Source organism: Stegodyphus dumicola, chromosome 6 (assembly GCF_044657685.1).
Source record: "Stegodyphus dumicola isolate Sdum_Otavi_A_Nest chromosome 6, ASM4465768v1".
NCBI classification, from domain to species: Eukaryota; Metazoa; Arthropoda; class Arachnida; order Araneae; family Eresidae; genus Stegodyphus; species Stegodyphus dumicola.
In genome coordinates, this window is record NC_140773.1 from 190,216,107 (window position 1) to 190,231,470 (window position 15,364).

The 15,364-nt window shown below is 32.5% G+C and overlaps 1 protein-coding gene across 2 annotated transcripts in view; it reads left to right on the forward strand.

Moving 5' to 3' along the window:
* Positions 1 to 15,364, forward strand: part of LOC118196548 (kelch domain-containing protein 1-like) — a 92,646-nt gene that overhangs the window by 57,158 nt on the left and 20,124 nt on the right. For both annotated transcript variants that reach the window (XM_035368010.2, XM_035368009.2), the window contains exon 6: positions 6,846 to 6,985. In XM_035368010.2, coding sequence (XP_035223901.1) covers positions 6,846 to 6,985 — 140 coding nt within the window. The remainder of the gene's footprint in view (positions 1 to 6,845; positions 6,986 to 15,364) is intronic.

Here is a 15,364-nt window from a genome sequence, read left to right on the forward strand (position 1 = left end):
TTAAAAAGAATAGAAAAAAAATCAGCTCAACATACTATAAAGAGGAAGTTCCATTTCTTTATACTAGTGACTTTCTAGGAGTTAAACTTTACAAGATAAAGCAACAAGTGGTAGTTCAAAAAGTAACATTGCATTCCTTGAAAGAAATGAAAACTGATACAGACATTGCATATATATCTTTTCAATATATTCCTGTGAAATCGCTTGATGTTTCACCTTTGGACTATTGCAGTTATAGTCTCTTGAAAAGAGCTGTTCAATGCAAACCCATCATGATTGATGGACTCTGAAAAAGTAGTGGAAGATGCATAAAGATCAATACCCCTGAAAATTTTATGGCAAGCCCTTCTATGTTGGAAATCATGATGCAGACTTATTATCCAGGAAAAATAAAAGTCTATTAGATGAAGTATTTAAAAAGTTATGCTTTATGTTTTATACATTAATTAAATGGTCCCGAAATCATTCTAAAAAGGTTTAAGCACCCTCTGTATTGTTCCCTTTTTCCCTGTTGTATGTTCAGGATGACAAAATAACAATTCTTCCTTGATATTTTCTTTATAACTATATTTAACATATATTAACAGCTGAGCTATTTCTTAACATTATTTTGATCCAACTGAATTTTAAGTCTTGGTCATTCTGTAAGTTGAGTAGTAAGTTGTTCAGATTGGTTGCTGCTAATTTCAGAAATTCTGTTGGTGACAGTGTAGTTTTCATTGCCATATTTATTGTAATAGTATCAGGTAAAGATCTTCTCTAATGGTGTATGGCTTTTTAATTCTAGCAGTTAAATATGAAACTTCATATGATGCAGATAAATATTTTTCACTATTGGTCATAAATTTCCAAGATATTGTTTTCCTTTAGCTGAAGATTAGTACAATCATTTAAAATATTTTTTGTTTTAGTGACCTTAGGAAAGATTCTTTGATTCAAGATACCTGTTTAATTTTGAAGGTTTTGTTTTCTCCACAGTAAAAGCATTATTTCAAATTAAAGAAAGAGGTCGCTCATTACCATCACAGTTTTTGAAAGTAAAAGCCACATTAGAGAAATGACTCGTACCCTTTTTGCCTATTAGATGCCTATCTCTAATTACTAGATCTTGCTTGGAGAAACTTTGTAGCATTGCCATCTTTATTATTTACTTCTCAAGTTCTGAAGGGATTGCAACTAATGTTTCTTTAAATTCATGTATCTGAATTCAATTTTCGCAACTCCAACAATCCACTGTATGATCCCATGTGTGGGCATAATTTGTAGTTTAATAAATGCTGGTTTAGACATTTGATCGAAAGCCATCAATAATGTTTGAGACGGACCAGTTTCAGGTAGAGATCAGTGATGGTCTCATGAATGTCCTGAATAATGACTTCCATATATGGCACTAATCCCAAACTTGGATAAAACCACCAGGAGGCCTGGCTCAGGCCATTCAAGTGCCACAGCATGGTGGATCAGTCTATGGCACTAAATGCACACCATAAAGAGAGAACTATCTTTAAACCTTAGTGCTGTGTCTGTAACAACTTCCTGGCAAATCTCAGTTAAAAAATAATATATCAAATAACGGTTGTTGGAAAGGTTAAAGCAATAGAATCAATTTAATATTTATAAATATAGAGGTTTAAATATAGAACCTTCAAAGCTAATCTTGCAAATTTATGAATATTATGCTGATTCCTGTCGCCTGAACTTCTCTTATAGTTTCCACGCAAGCGGTGTACAGATACCTAGCAGAGCAGGCCATTTATATCTGGCAACTAGTAGTGCCTATCTTTCTGTATAGGTTGCAGAAGAGAGTCTATCTTTTGTTCATCCAAGAACGCAGCTCTTAGACAAAATATTGAGGCTATATCCTCTTCAGCATGCAGCTGGGATTCAATATACAAAGTAGTTTTTAAAAGAGTCTTCATGTGAAGAGAGGGGCTCACAAGTTGTTCCTGAAGATGGAGTTGTTGTGCAGAGAGGCATCTTGTTGGATGGCTGCACATTGCTGTATGTCTTCAATATTGGCATTGTGGCCATGCAGCATTACAAAGATGAGGTTTTTTTAACTTCATGTTAGGCTTTTCTGAGGAGCTGTTGGAGAAGTTTTTTTTTTTTTTTTTTTGAGACAATTATGCAAGGCCACTCAAAGCTCATCCAAGTGAATATTTTCTGGAGGAAGAGGGTATCTGCCATTTGGTGCCATATATGAAGTTGCTGGGCCTAAATCCTATAGAGGATGTTTAGGATGTTCTAGGAAGACCGATTACATAATGTCAGCACATTCCCAGGACTCCATGCTTACAGAAGCAAGAATTTTAATGCCTGAAGGGTCCTGGAAGTCTGTAGCTATGACTAACAACCTCATTTTCAGCAGAAGGGTGTGCAGGGAGGCATATAAAGCAATTAAAGGTGGCCACCTTTTTTAGAAATATGAGATGTCATGTTTTGGCAGTTTTGGGTTTAATTTTGCATATCGCCCCCCCCCAAAAAATTACCTTATATTTGTCTTGTTATGTTACCTTTGGCTATCTCTCATGGTATTGGGCATTTTTATATAAAATATCATTCCAGTAAATCTATTATATTTTAAAATATCTTGTTCTGTGTTTGTAACCTTAATTATGGATACTCTGATAATTAAAGAAAATGAAACCTGAAATTCATGAGTTTGCATCTACCCAATGCAGGGTGCTTTACATCAGTGCTCCGCAACCGGTGTGCCGTGGCACACTGGTGTGCCATGAGTAGGATATAGGTGTGCCGCAATCAAATACATGTATTTGACATTTTGCAATTTTTTATCATGTATTTAATACACAATGACAACTTTTTTTCCTTAATAATGTCTATTTTAAATGTTTTTATATATTTCACTGTTGTGTGGTTGTGTGTGTGATTGTAAGTGTGTCAGCATTTGAATTTTTTCGGCACTTCCTTGATAACTCGGAACTCTTTGGTGTGCCATGAAATTCCAGAAAGATTTTTTTGTGCGTCGCAGGTGAGAAAAGGTTGCGGAGCACTGCTTTACATTTAATTCATGGGTTTGCATCTACCCAATGCAGGGTGGCTGGCAAAGTTCGGAAAGTCAAAATTAATTCCAGAGAACATGAAAACACTTTATTGAAGCAAGAATAAAATGCATACAAGAACCAACACAACAGCCAAAATGTTTTTTTCACATTCTGAACGTAAGACTAACTCTGATTCTCATACATTCTAGAAGCAGGTGATCAAACTCATCTTCAGTTTACTTCAGTTTACAACATCTTCCCCCACTCAGACTTAAAGTAAATCTCAAATTTATTACAAGCATAGCTGAATAAATCCAGACATTAAGATGCTTTTGCACATCAGCCTGAAGAGGTATATCTTTTCATTATTACATCATCAGGAGGCAAACTAGTCTTAAATCCAGAAGGGTTCTGAGAGTTAGATTGCTCCTCTCCCATTTTCTTGTTTTCAGTTAACATTGTTCCAATAGCCTGTATATCTGAAGGGAAGATCTGTTGCACCACAAGACTTCTGTGTTGAGATTTAAGCTTAATGGTGGAAACTTTAATAAGTTCACCGAGATATTCTTTCCTAAAATGCATTCTTTAAATCGTTTAAAAGTTTTCATCAGTATGTTAATTTTTTATTCAATTTTTTGGGAATCAAATTCGTCAGTATCCCTAGCATGGGAACAATAGTTTTCAATAAGAAATGTAGTGGTTGTAAGAGGAATCAATTCTTGTGGATCTTCTGATACATATGTTAATGGTCTACAATTAATGAATTGATTCACAGTCACAGATCACAGCATTCAATTCTTCCTGTCTCAATACAGATTTATTTAAAATATGTTTTAACAATTCTTTTACAATGCGAACCAACCTTCCCACTAAGCTGCTGTGGGTGGTATAAAATTCCAAATTATTTTATGTATGAATCTTTCTCTAGAAATTTTGTTCCAATCTAATTTAGAAATGTCATTAAATTTCCCTCTGAAATTGGTTCCATTATCACAAATTGTGCTTGGCCTTCAGCTATTCCTATAATTTCAAGATCCCATAATGCGCTCAATTTATCTTCCTAATATGCATTGACAAAGTTGTTATAGTGCTACCGCTTGTGTATGAATTCTGTTTCCCAATTATTGTGCACCCAGGTTTATTTTTCATGGCTATAAGACCTGAATCTAGCTCAACTAAGTTTTCAGTCAGCAGTTTTCCCAAAACATCAACCATGATTTGATTGAGCCCCAACTCAATCAAAGTACCCCCCCCCCAAAAAAAATCACAAAGTCTTGATTTTTTTCGCTGAAAGAACCTGTTAAATCTGTTTTATTTCATTTCAAGTCCTTTAAAATTCTAAGTCATTAACTTTTGAAAAATCCTCATATTTGTTTCTTCGAAAGAACTCAAAATTGCAAGTGCATGGGTTTTTTTAATCTGCGACTTTAAGAAAAAAATACCTTAGGTTCCTTCAATTTTTGTTTTATCCCTTCCCAAGCAACACATGTATTACAGTTTCATGTCTAAATGATGGATCGTTCTATAATGACATAATTTTTTCTTTTCTAATATATCTGCTTTGTCTATCCAAGTTGCACAAAGCATGAACTTTTCTCTTTTGACCTTAGACCCTAATGACTATGCAGAACCGTTTCACTTCTTCACAATTAGAGAGAAAATACTCTGTTTTACGTACATTCTTTTTTGCTTTGTTTAGGACACGTAATGTCAAAATGAGAATTATTACACTGAGAACAAGTTTAACACTGTAACGTATTTACATTGCTACTCTACCAACATAATTCCACTAAAAAATGTAAAGAAACCTTGTGTATAAAATATCCGTGCTTGCAGATGCATGTTCTTAAAATGTTTTTTCAGTTATTCTAAGACATGAAAAACATAAAGCTTTCTATACGAGAGAATAGAATCTCAATAGAAGCTTTCTATTGAGAATGAAAAGCCGCAGTATAATTCATGGGTTCGCATCTACTCAGTGCAGAGTGTTTTGTAAAATCTAAGACAGTAAGTGTCATTCTGAAAAATGTGAAACACTGTGTTATAGCTCATGAAATATATACCAACACAACTCTACAATCTCAAAATGTAAGCTGACATTATTCTACCTCAGCTTCAATTTACTTAGCAAGTATATTTAAACATTTCCTAACCTTTGAAGCTTTCAGTTGCTGTTCACAATTCCATATGACTGTGATTACATTATCACCTCATAAAATAAGCTTATTAGTAATATTGTATGTAATTGTGAAACATACATGTCTAATTAGTATGTTCAAGTCCTAAAGACTCATAAATGAAATTGTTCTTTTTTGAGACCCTTTTCAAACTTTCAGTATAACCAATCATTTGGAAGAATTGTTAAGGTAAAAATTAGGCAATTTCCCTAAGTGCATCAATATTGTGAAAAGTCAATTGCTAATGAAATCTCTTATTTTACAAACTAAATTTAAATTTGAAAAATTTTGCTGTTTTTAAATTGTTTTCGTGCAACTCATGAATAAATGTGAAATCATTTTTCAAATGTTTGTATGTAGAGATATGCAGTATATATACTACATATATGTAATGTATATGTAGAGACTTTATTTTAAAAAAAAAATCTCATTATTAGCTTCCTATATGTGTGTGTGTTTGTAGGAAAAGAAATTTCTTAAAAATATAAATACTATCTCAACTAAAAGAATAATTGTACTTAAGCAGCAAATTATACTGTAATTAAATTGGGTTAAATACTAGAACTATAACCTCGCAAAGTTTTACAAAATGTAATAGAAAAAGTTGACAGAATCAATAAGAACAATTTTTAGGAACTAAAATGAAAATGAAGTCAAGACTGTATCATTAGAACAGTGAGATGAATCAGTTTTTGATCTCGTCAGGGGAAGAGACAAAATTAATTCAATTTTCTGTTCTAAGTGGTAGCGGATCAATGTTCCTGAAAGTATGCAATTTTTAAATCGTGAAAGCAAGTTATATGTATATATATGAGATAAAAAAAGTAAAAGATAAATTATAATTTAGATTAGGAAGAGCCTCTTAATGATTAAATTAAATTCATTTGCCCTCTCTATTCTAAAAGTAATGATCTCTCTCTAGTTTTTCTTTTTCACTGTGTCATTCCGAGATGACTCTTACATAACACTGATTATGTAAATGGAACTAAAACTGCCCATAGTAATTTTGCAGTAGTATTAGTTATTCAATCAAAATGCATTGAGAACCAAAATTAACTCTGTCTGAATTAAGATTTCATCTTGAACAAAACACACTTGCTTTTTACTTTTCAGCTTAGCTGGACTGCAGCTTCCTCCTCTCTTCTTATTACAAAACCATAAAAAATGTAAGCATTTTGAAATAGGCACAAATAATATGCCAAGTTGTGTATAGTCATAATATGTATACTGAAATAAAAGTGGAGATTTAATCTGCGTGGGCTGCCAGTTTACTATTATGGATCTACAATGTACGTTTCTCTGCTATCTGCGTACTCTTATCATTACCTCTAAGTCATTTTTATTACAGTGAATACAATGAATGAAATGCCATGTTTCAGCATTCTAGACTATCAACCTATTCTACAGCATCATTGCTTGCTAAGTCTTTCAAATAATTAATAATAAAAAAATCTGCTGCTGTAAAATTCATCCCAGTTTTAATGAATTTATAGGAAGGAGTCTGTCTTAGCATTCAAGAAATACAGTAATAATACAATTTTAGAAATATCCCTTTTTTTATTTTTTTAACTTGGATTTCAAAAAAAAAAAAAAAAAAAAAAAATTGGTTGGTGCGAATGACTTACTAAAAATTCTTATGCTTTCCTAATTTTTTATTTATTAGGGAAACTTTCCTAGTGCTAGAGCTGCACATGCTGCTGCTGTCATGAATGGAAAAGTTTATATTTTTGGAGGTCGACATGACAGATTCAGATTGAATGACATGCACTGCTTAGACATGGAGTCCATGAAGTGGAGTGGCCCGTATGTATTATTATTATTTTGTTAGAAAACTATTATGATATAAATTTTCATTAAAACTGGAAAATATAAATAAAACTATTTCATTAGTAGAAGCTTTAAGGAAAGATTAGAATCCTGATCTAATAAATTATCAAAAATTTCTTCTTCCCCTCTTTATGATTCCCTTGTACAGAATGTTAGCCAGTTTAGCTTATATAACGTACCTAAAACATATGAAAATAACGTACCTAAAACCTGGAAAAGATAAAAGCACATCTAAAATCGCACATTTGTAAAATGATAGATTTCATCTGGAAATAACATCTCGACAAGTTAAAATTATTCTCATTCACTTCAGTATGAAAGTTGTTTCTTTCTTCCAAATTGTACCAATTTACTGGATATGGAAAATGAAGGCTGTTCTGTGGTAATCATTTTATTATTTAAAGTGAAATGTAGAACTGTACTATTAGTTAAGTATGGATTAATATGAAAGCAAAATTTCTAATTTTGAGATTTAAACTCAATGTTCTTAATGTAATGAGATTAATCAGAGATTTATGGAATGAAGTGATATCAGATACTATCAGTGAATATTTTAAAATGATACATTTATTATCAAGTTTATTGTAATGTGTAATTAAATGCACCGCTGTCACAAAGAACAGCAAAGAAAACACATCAAACCATAGACTTTTCACAGACTTATAGATTATATCCTGACAATGCTGATTTTTTTAATCTTTATGATATAATATGATGGGTGTGAAATAAGTAGTGTGTCTTATATATATTAAAGACGAGAAAAAACTACTTAACAAATTACATTCATAAATATTCTTTGTGGTGTAAAAGTTTCAAAACTTTTCTAGTAAAAATTATATTAGTTAAAATAATAGTTGGTTAGGTTATACAAGTAAAGTTAGTGAAGGTTCTTAAGCTCTACAGCCCAAGACAGCCTCTCTTAAGTTTTCTCCATCTGACCCAATCAGGTGCCATGGCTTCCAATCGGTTTACTCCTATCAGTTTCAAATACAGTCAGATACCGAAAATCCGCGGACCTGAAATCCACGTTGCCTCTCAAAATATAAACATTGAGTTTATAGGTTCCGGAAACCACAACATGGAGTACGAAATATCGGAAAAAAAATACTTACCAAATAATGACATCATAATTACCAAATAATAATGAGTCATAATGGAAATAGCAAATTATTGACATTATGATAAAATAAAAGTGTTTTTCCCCTGCAATCTGCATCGAGGTAAAAAAGCAGATGATTCACTCAAATCTTCTTTCAAGTTCACGATTCACGTTGTTGTATTTTCTGAACTTTGTTATTGTTTAGTGCTGCCTTTTTTTTTTATCCGGATATTCTGTGGATCAATTAAAGATATTTTAAATTTCAGCGCTTTTTAATATAATGACAGATAAGAAATGCACTCATGATTTTACTGTTTGCAACGTTGAAAAATGTAAACATGTTGCATTGACGGTGATGCAAAAAGTGGAAATTCTGCAAAAGATGGAGGCAGGTGCTACTCCTCGCTTTGTAGCAGAATCATATACAATAGCAACACGGACTTTGTATGATATACGAAAAAATAAAGAAAAACTGTTGAAATTTTACAGCAACAGTGATTCTAACACCGGAATGCGAAACTGGAAATCTTTGCATGAGGCAAAATCAGCAAACCTCGATGCTGTCTTGTATGAGTGGTTCCGGTAACGGCGGAGTGATGGAGTACCAATTTCAGGACCGTTCCTGAGAGGAAAGGCGAAGCAGATTCATGCTGATTTAAAAATAGAGGAGCCATGCAATTTTGAGCAGCGGTTAGCTGAACAGATTTAAACAGAGACACGGTATACGTTATCTGAAAGCATATGGGGGAAAACTTTCAGCAGATAAAGATGCTGCAGAGGAGTTTATCAGGGTTCGTATGGTCCTTAAGAGTCCTTAAAAGTCCTGAAATTTTTTTAAATCGATTTTTGGTCCTTAAAAGTCCTGAATTTCGGCCAAAATCATCAGAAGGTCCTTAATTTTAATCATCTGAAATTTCGGTCTTGTTTTTACGACTGCTATTTTGAGTGTGAATTGCCATTTCGGAGGAATATTTTTGGCGATTCACTGACAAATATGATTATCTTTTGAATGAGTTCATGGGTTATAATTTGTTCCTATTTCTAATAGAAAGGGTTGGGTACTTGGAGTTTCTGAGCAAGAAGTGAAACATAAGCATTTCAAATTTTTTTCACTTTTTTCTAATGAAAAGCTCTTAAACAACTTTCCACTTTTGTAGATGTGAATTCTTTTATAAAACGGCTCGAAATTTGGTGACTTTTCAGCATTTCGGCGATTTTAATATCACTTTCTATAGAAAATTTTTAATTCGGAGATCTGGGAATTGTTCATCGATTTTTTTAAAAAACATTATAACTTTGATAAATTTAACTAAATTAATGGTAGTATATTGAAATTATATTTAGGAAATAACGTTAAAATACAACATTTATTTATTTTTTTTCCTCTCGGATTATGAAGAGACATTACTTTCCGTTTTGGCTATTTATTATACAGTATTTGGAATATGAAAAATAAACAAAATAATAAATGTTATAAAGCACAGTTTACAAAACAATTCATAGCAAAAGCAAAATAGCTATGTAAATAATTAAAAATTTCTTCAATTTTTTCATGGTAAAAAGTTTTTCCATGTAATTGTTTCAGAATTATTAGAATATGCATCAGTTTTCTCTATAAAATTAATTTCACACTTTTTTCCACTGATTTTTTTTTCAAACTATTTCTGGCCTTTTTTCTATTACAGAATTGGTAGGGCTAATTTTTCTTTAGGATTTTAGACACTGCAACTTGGATAGTTTTAGAAGGATTTGAAGGCAAGATTTACAGACCCACAATCCTAGAAGGCTCCATTAAAATGTGACAAAATAAAAAATATCTTCATTGTATTAACAACACATAATGGATGTATTTTACAGAAATTTTATGATGAATTTCATACATTGTGAAGAATTTTTGGAAGGACACTGAAAATATAATGTTTGAATGTTGTACTTCTGATGCTAGAAGTCTTTTTCTTTTTATCTTCTCTTTATTTTCTCAACTTTTCACTAGACACAGGCATCGAAAATACCAAAAATGTTTCTAATCTTTTCACCTGGACAGTCATTTATAAAAAAAGAATTTTTTTATTAATAAAGAAATTTAAAACTGACAATTTAAAAGATTCACATTATACATCTCAATCGATCATACACAGGGCTGGCGCTGGGCCTTTTTCCCACCTGATGAAATCTCTGTAGTTCTTAAATTCTGCTGCCTAGTGCTTTCCTAAATTCTGCTGCTTAATGCTCTCTTAAATTCTGCTTCCAGTCCCGGTCCTAAATTCTAAAATGTTTTGCCATTTCTGGATTTTGTTGCTCGGCATGTCACTCAAATCTAAAAATTCTGCCTCATCAACTCAAACCAGTTCTTACCACATATAATTTCATATTTATTCTGAATGTTCATATTACTAAAGAAATAAAATTAGCAGCTTTTCCTTTATATTCTAAATGAATTTGTTTTTTAGAATAACAGAAATCTTTAATTCCAAAAATTCTGAAGTGAAGAGGAAACATATTGAAAGAAACTGAATACATATGCAAATTAATCAGTTGTTTAGAATTTTAGCATTTACTATAGCTTTCCCTTTCCGTTTCCTCACCATAATGCAAATCAGATAGTTTTTAACTGATATTTTTGGATTGTAAGACAGAAAGTTTAGATAGTTTTTTAACTGATATTTTTGGATTGTAAGACAGAAAGTTTAGATAGTTTTTAACTGATATTTTTGGATTGTAAGACAGAAAGTTTATGCTCTCCACTTGGATGTTGCCTGAGTTCCTGCTACATCTGATAATTTGTAATTATTCATCTTTGCATTATCATTGCTAATATTTGAATTTGTTACTACAATAAAGTTACTGAGTCACCTTAGATTAAATTTAAATTGTGTAGTCTTTGAATACTAGTCCACATTTTTTGTTTGAATTTGGCTGTTCCTGTTTACTTGCATCACCAAAAGCTGTAGTTTCTTAAGTCAACGTAACATAAGAACGTGCCTGTATGTTCCATAGTCTTTTTAAATGAGAGATATATTTAAATCTTTATGTGACGCTGTAGTTACCTTTAGACATAACGATAATTTGCTTCATGTCTATGAGAGGTTTTTGGATTATTTAACTTTTACCAGATCATGTAAAACCTCGTTAGGTACATTGTTGAGAGATTACAAGTTAGGAGATAAAGCATGCAGAAACTACTGGGAACATTGGTTTGTGTACTGAAACAGATTTCTAATTGTTAGAAAAGATGTTTAAAGAGAAGAAAATTGATATAAATTAGATATAAAATATCTAGGAACACTTCGAATTAAAACAACGCATAACTATTTTGTTTTGTAACTTTTAATGTGTAATTATCCTAATACTGTTTAAGAATTTCAATTTTGTTCATAAATTGTGTGTCATAAATTATGTGTATTTTAAGCTGTAAAATGTTATTAGATTTGTGATTTTAATAATGGCCATGTAAATCTATAACGACTGAGGGTATTTAACTACCTAATTTAATTATTTATAACTAACTGCTCATCTTTAAATGCATATTAAAGCAAGTTATTGCTTTTCATTAATCATTACTGTGGCCACAAGATAATGCACGAAAATGTAAAAACTATTATAAACTTATTCTTTGCATCTAGGGAGACTTAAAATAATACAAAACAACTTATCACCTCTGCTTTATTAGTGCCTTATTGGAGCCTTAAAATAGATTAACCAGGTTACAATCCCAGAAACTCTATATGAAGGTACAACACTTGTAGAGACATTAGAATTTTTTTTTAAAACAGGAACAAATGAAAAATGAACAAGCGCTTTCCCCGAGAATCGAACCGAGGACCTCTGGAATACATGCCCAGTGTGCAGACCACCACACCAAGAAGGCGGGAGAAATTCCTTATATACACCCCCTTTTAAAAGGCGACTGGGGTTTTAGGGAACCCAGTTGCCAAATCCTGGATGAGGAGAATCATTATCCACCACCCTTTTAGTAGGTATTTTTTGGAAGCAGGAAAGATGAAAATATGCAAAACCTTCGCCGGGAATCAAACCACGGAACTGTCAAATATGAGCCAAGTGTGTAGACCACCACATCACGAAGAAATGCGGGAGAAATACCTTACCTACAACAGGCTTTCAGGTTTTTTTCTGATCAACAGGTATCTCTCTCGGCTAGCAGCAGCTAATCTTCTGTTACAAATCATACTGATTATGATTTTATTTCTCATTTTAACCTATGCCATTTGACATAAAATTTACCTGCTATTTACTAAACCTCTAGACTGAATAAGTACATGGCAAAATGAGACATTTAAAAAAAAAAAAAAAAAAAAACAGCATAAAGCTGTTAATAAAATGTAAATGAAATATCCCCAATCTTCTTTCAAATATGTCCAACTATTATACGTGTAAAATATTTAATACTATTTGATAAATTTTATAATGTGGATTTCATTCTCAGATTTGTTTTAAAGTTATGTTTAATAAGAATGCATCCTACATACGGATCTATTTTATTCTTAGAATGTTATTACAAAAGTAAAATTCAGATATAACCTGATTGAATTGAATTTTTTCAGCTTCTATTGGCTGATAGGTCTTTAAAAGTCCTTAAAAATACTTAATTTCCATGTGCAGAAATGTGTACGAACCCTGGTTTATTGATGAGTTTTCTGTGTTAGTGGCAGAAGAAAATCTTAGCCCAGAACAGGTTTTTAATATGGACGAGACTGGACTTTTTTGGCAATGTTTGCCAAGAAAGACATTTGTGACAAGCAAAGAAAGTGCACCGTCAAAGGTCAAAGATGCTGAAGAAAGAATTACCATTTTAATATGCAGCAATGCAGCTGGAACTTACAAATGTGAACCAGTGATAGTGGGTAAGAGCACCAATCCCAGAGCTCTGAAAGGAGTAAAATCCATACCTGTGATTTACAGGAGTAATAATTCCTGGTTTACAAAACAACTTAAGACTGAATGGTTCATGGAGCATTTCATTAAAGAGGCTAGAAGGCATTGTAACAGTGTGGGGTTACCATCAAATTGCAAGATTTTACTATTGTTAGACAACTGCTCTGCACATCCAGAAGCAAGTATTTTAACACGTGATAATGTCATGGCCCCCAAATACTACATCATTGATCCAACCAATGGACCAGGGCATAATACACACTATTAAATGCCACTATAAATCAAAGTTTCTGAAAAAAATTCTTTCAGGTGACCCTTCTATTCCACTTTGTGATTATATAAAAAAAAAAAAAAAAAAAAAAAAAAAATTCACCATCAAAGACTACGTTTATTTGTTAGCTGAATCATGGAATTATGGGTCTCAAAAGACATTAGTAAATGCCTGGCATAATGTATGGCCATCTTCTCTGTATATTGAAACTAAGAGTGATGACAGTGATTTTTCTGGTTTTAGGGTCAGTGCAGCAAGGGTTAAAGCGAGAGAATTGCTTTTGTTTTCAAAAGAAAAAATAAATGAGGAAGCTTTACAAGAAGAAAATATTGTTGAATGGATGATGTGTTCAGATAAGCCAACGCTGGCATATCAGATGACTGATGATGAAATCATTGGCTCTGTTTTGAACTTGCCACAGCAAGAAGACAATTCTGACACCGACACAGATAGTGAATTTGATAGAAGTGAGAAAATATCTTTTAATGAGGGTCTGGAACTTGGTGAAAAATACCTAAAATTTTTAGAACAACAAAGCTATGTCACAGAGCAAGAGATTGACTCTGTATAATTTACAAAAAAAAAAAAAAAAACTTACTCTGGAGCACCCTAAAGTTTTAAAACAAACCTCCATCAGAAAAATGTTTGAAACATGTAGAAAAAAATGAAATATTTTATGCTTTATTAATATCCCTTATTTTTATGTCTATTGAATACATCCCCAATGCTTTTAAATATCCCTGTAAGCACTAATGTAAATGAATACTAATACATATAATATAATCAATTTATATATGTAATAATTAATGTACATAAGAAATTATTGTAATAGTGTATAATAATTTAATTAAATGTGTCTAATACACCTTATTTATTTAGCACTTTTAGTCTCAATATTATGATTTATCTTTTCTGTTCTGAAATCCGCACAACCTTTGCGGATTTCTGAAATTTTACTGTATCATGTTGGATGATAGGTGAGTAAGATAGCTGAAGCTATGGGGGCACCAGAAGAAAGGGTGTGAAACATCTTGCTCAGATAATTAGGGATGCGAAAGCTCTGCACAAGATGGGTGCCAAATGCCAATTAAAAGTAAAGGTGCAAACAATTTTTGCAGCAACCTTTGGACTGATTCAACGAGGATCCGACCAATTTAATGTGGCGTTTCGTTTCCATGGATGAAACATGGGTCCACTACTACACGCCAGAAATTAAACAGCAGTCCAAGCAATGGATGAAAGCCAGTGGTTCAGCGCCAAATAAAGCAAAGTCAATCACGTCGCTGGAAATGTCATGGCCAGTGTGTTTTGGAATGTGAAAGGAATCCTGTTAGTTGATTACCTTGCAAAGGGCGGAACAATTACAGAGGAATATTATTTTAACCTTCTTGACCAGCTGGATGCCAAAATTCGCGAGAAGATGCTGGCTTGAAGAAAACAAAATATTTCACCAGGACAACACACCAGTGCACAAGAGTGTGTTAACAGTAGGAAAACTGTGGGATTTGGGGTACGATTTGATTGACCATCTTCCTGTTCTCCTGATTTGGCACCCTCAGACTTCCATCTATTCCTAAACTTGAAGTTTGTTTCTGGAAAGTGCTTCGCATCCAGTGAAGAAGTTGAGAGGGTCGTAGATGAATATTTTCACAACCTTCCACACTCCCACTTTCGGGAAGGAATACTGATGTTGGAAAAATGTTGGACCAAGTGTATTAAAGTCTAGGGAGATTATGCAGAAAAATAAAATCATTTTTTAACTGAAAGTCACAATCTTTCATTTTCAGACTGACAACTTTTCACCTTACCCTCGTATATCAAGAGCTCTCCAAGTGAACATTATTATTTGTTGCTACAAATAAATATGTAAAACATGTAGAACGCAAGTACCATAATTAGATTGCTGCAGATGAGAATGGAGCACATCATACATGTGATGGTTTGTAGATTACATTTATATAGCAAATCTGTGACTCTTTGTTTGTAAATCACTATTGTATCTTATTAATATTCTTTATGTATCTATATATGTGTACCTATATAGATGCAGCACTATACTAAAATACTGTGTCTATATACTATATGTATATTG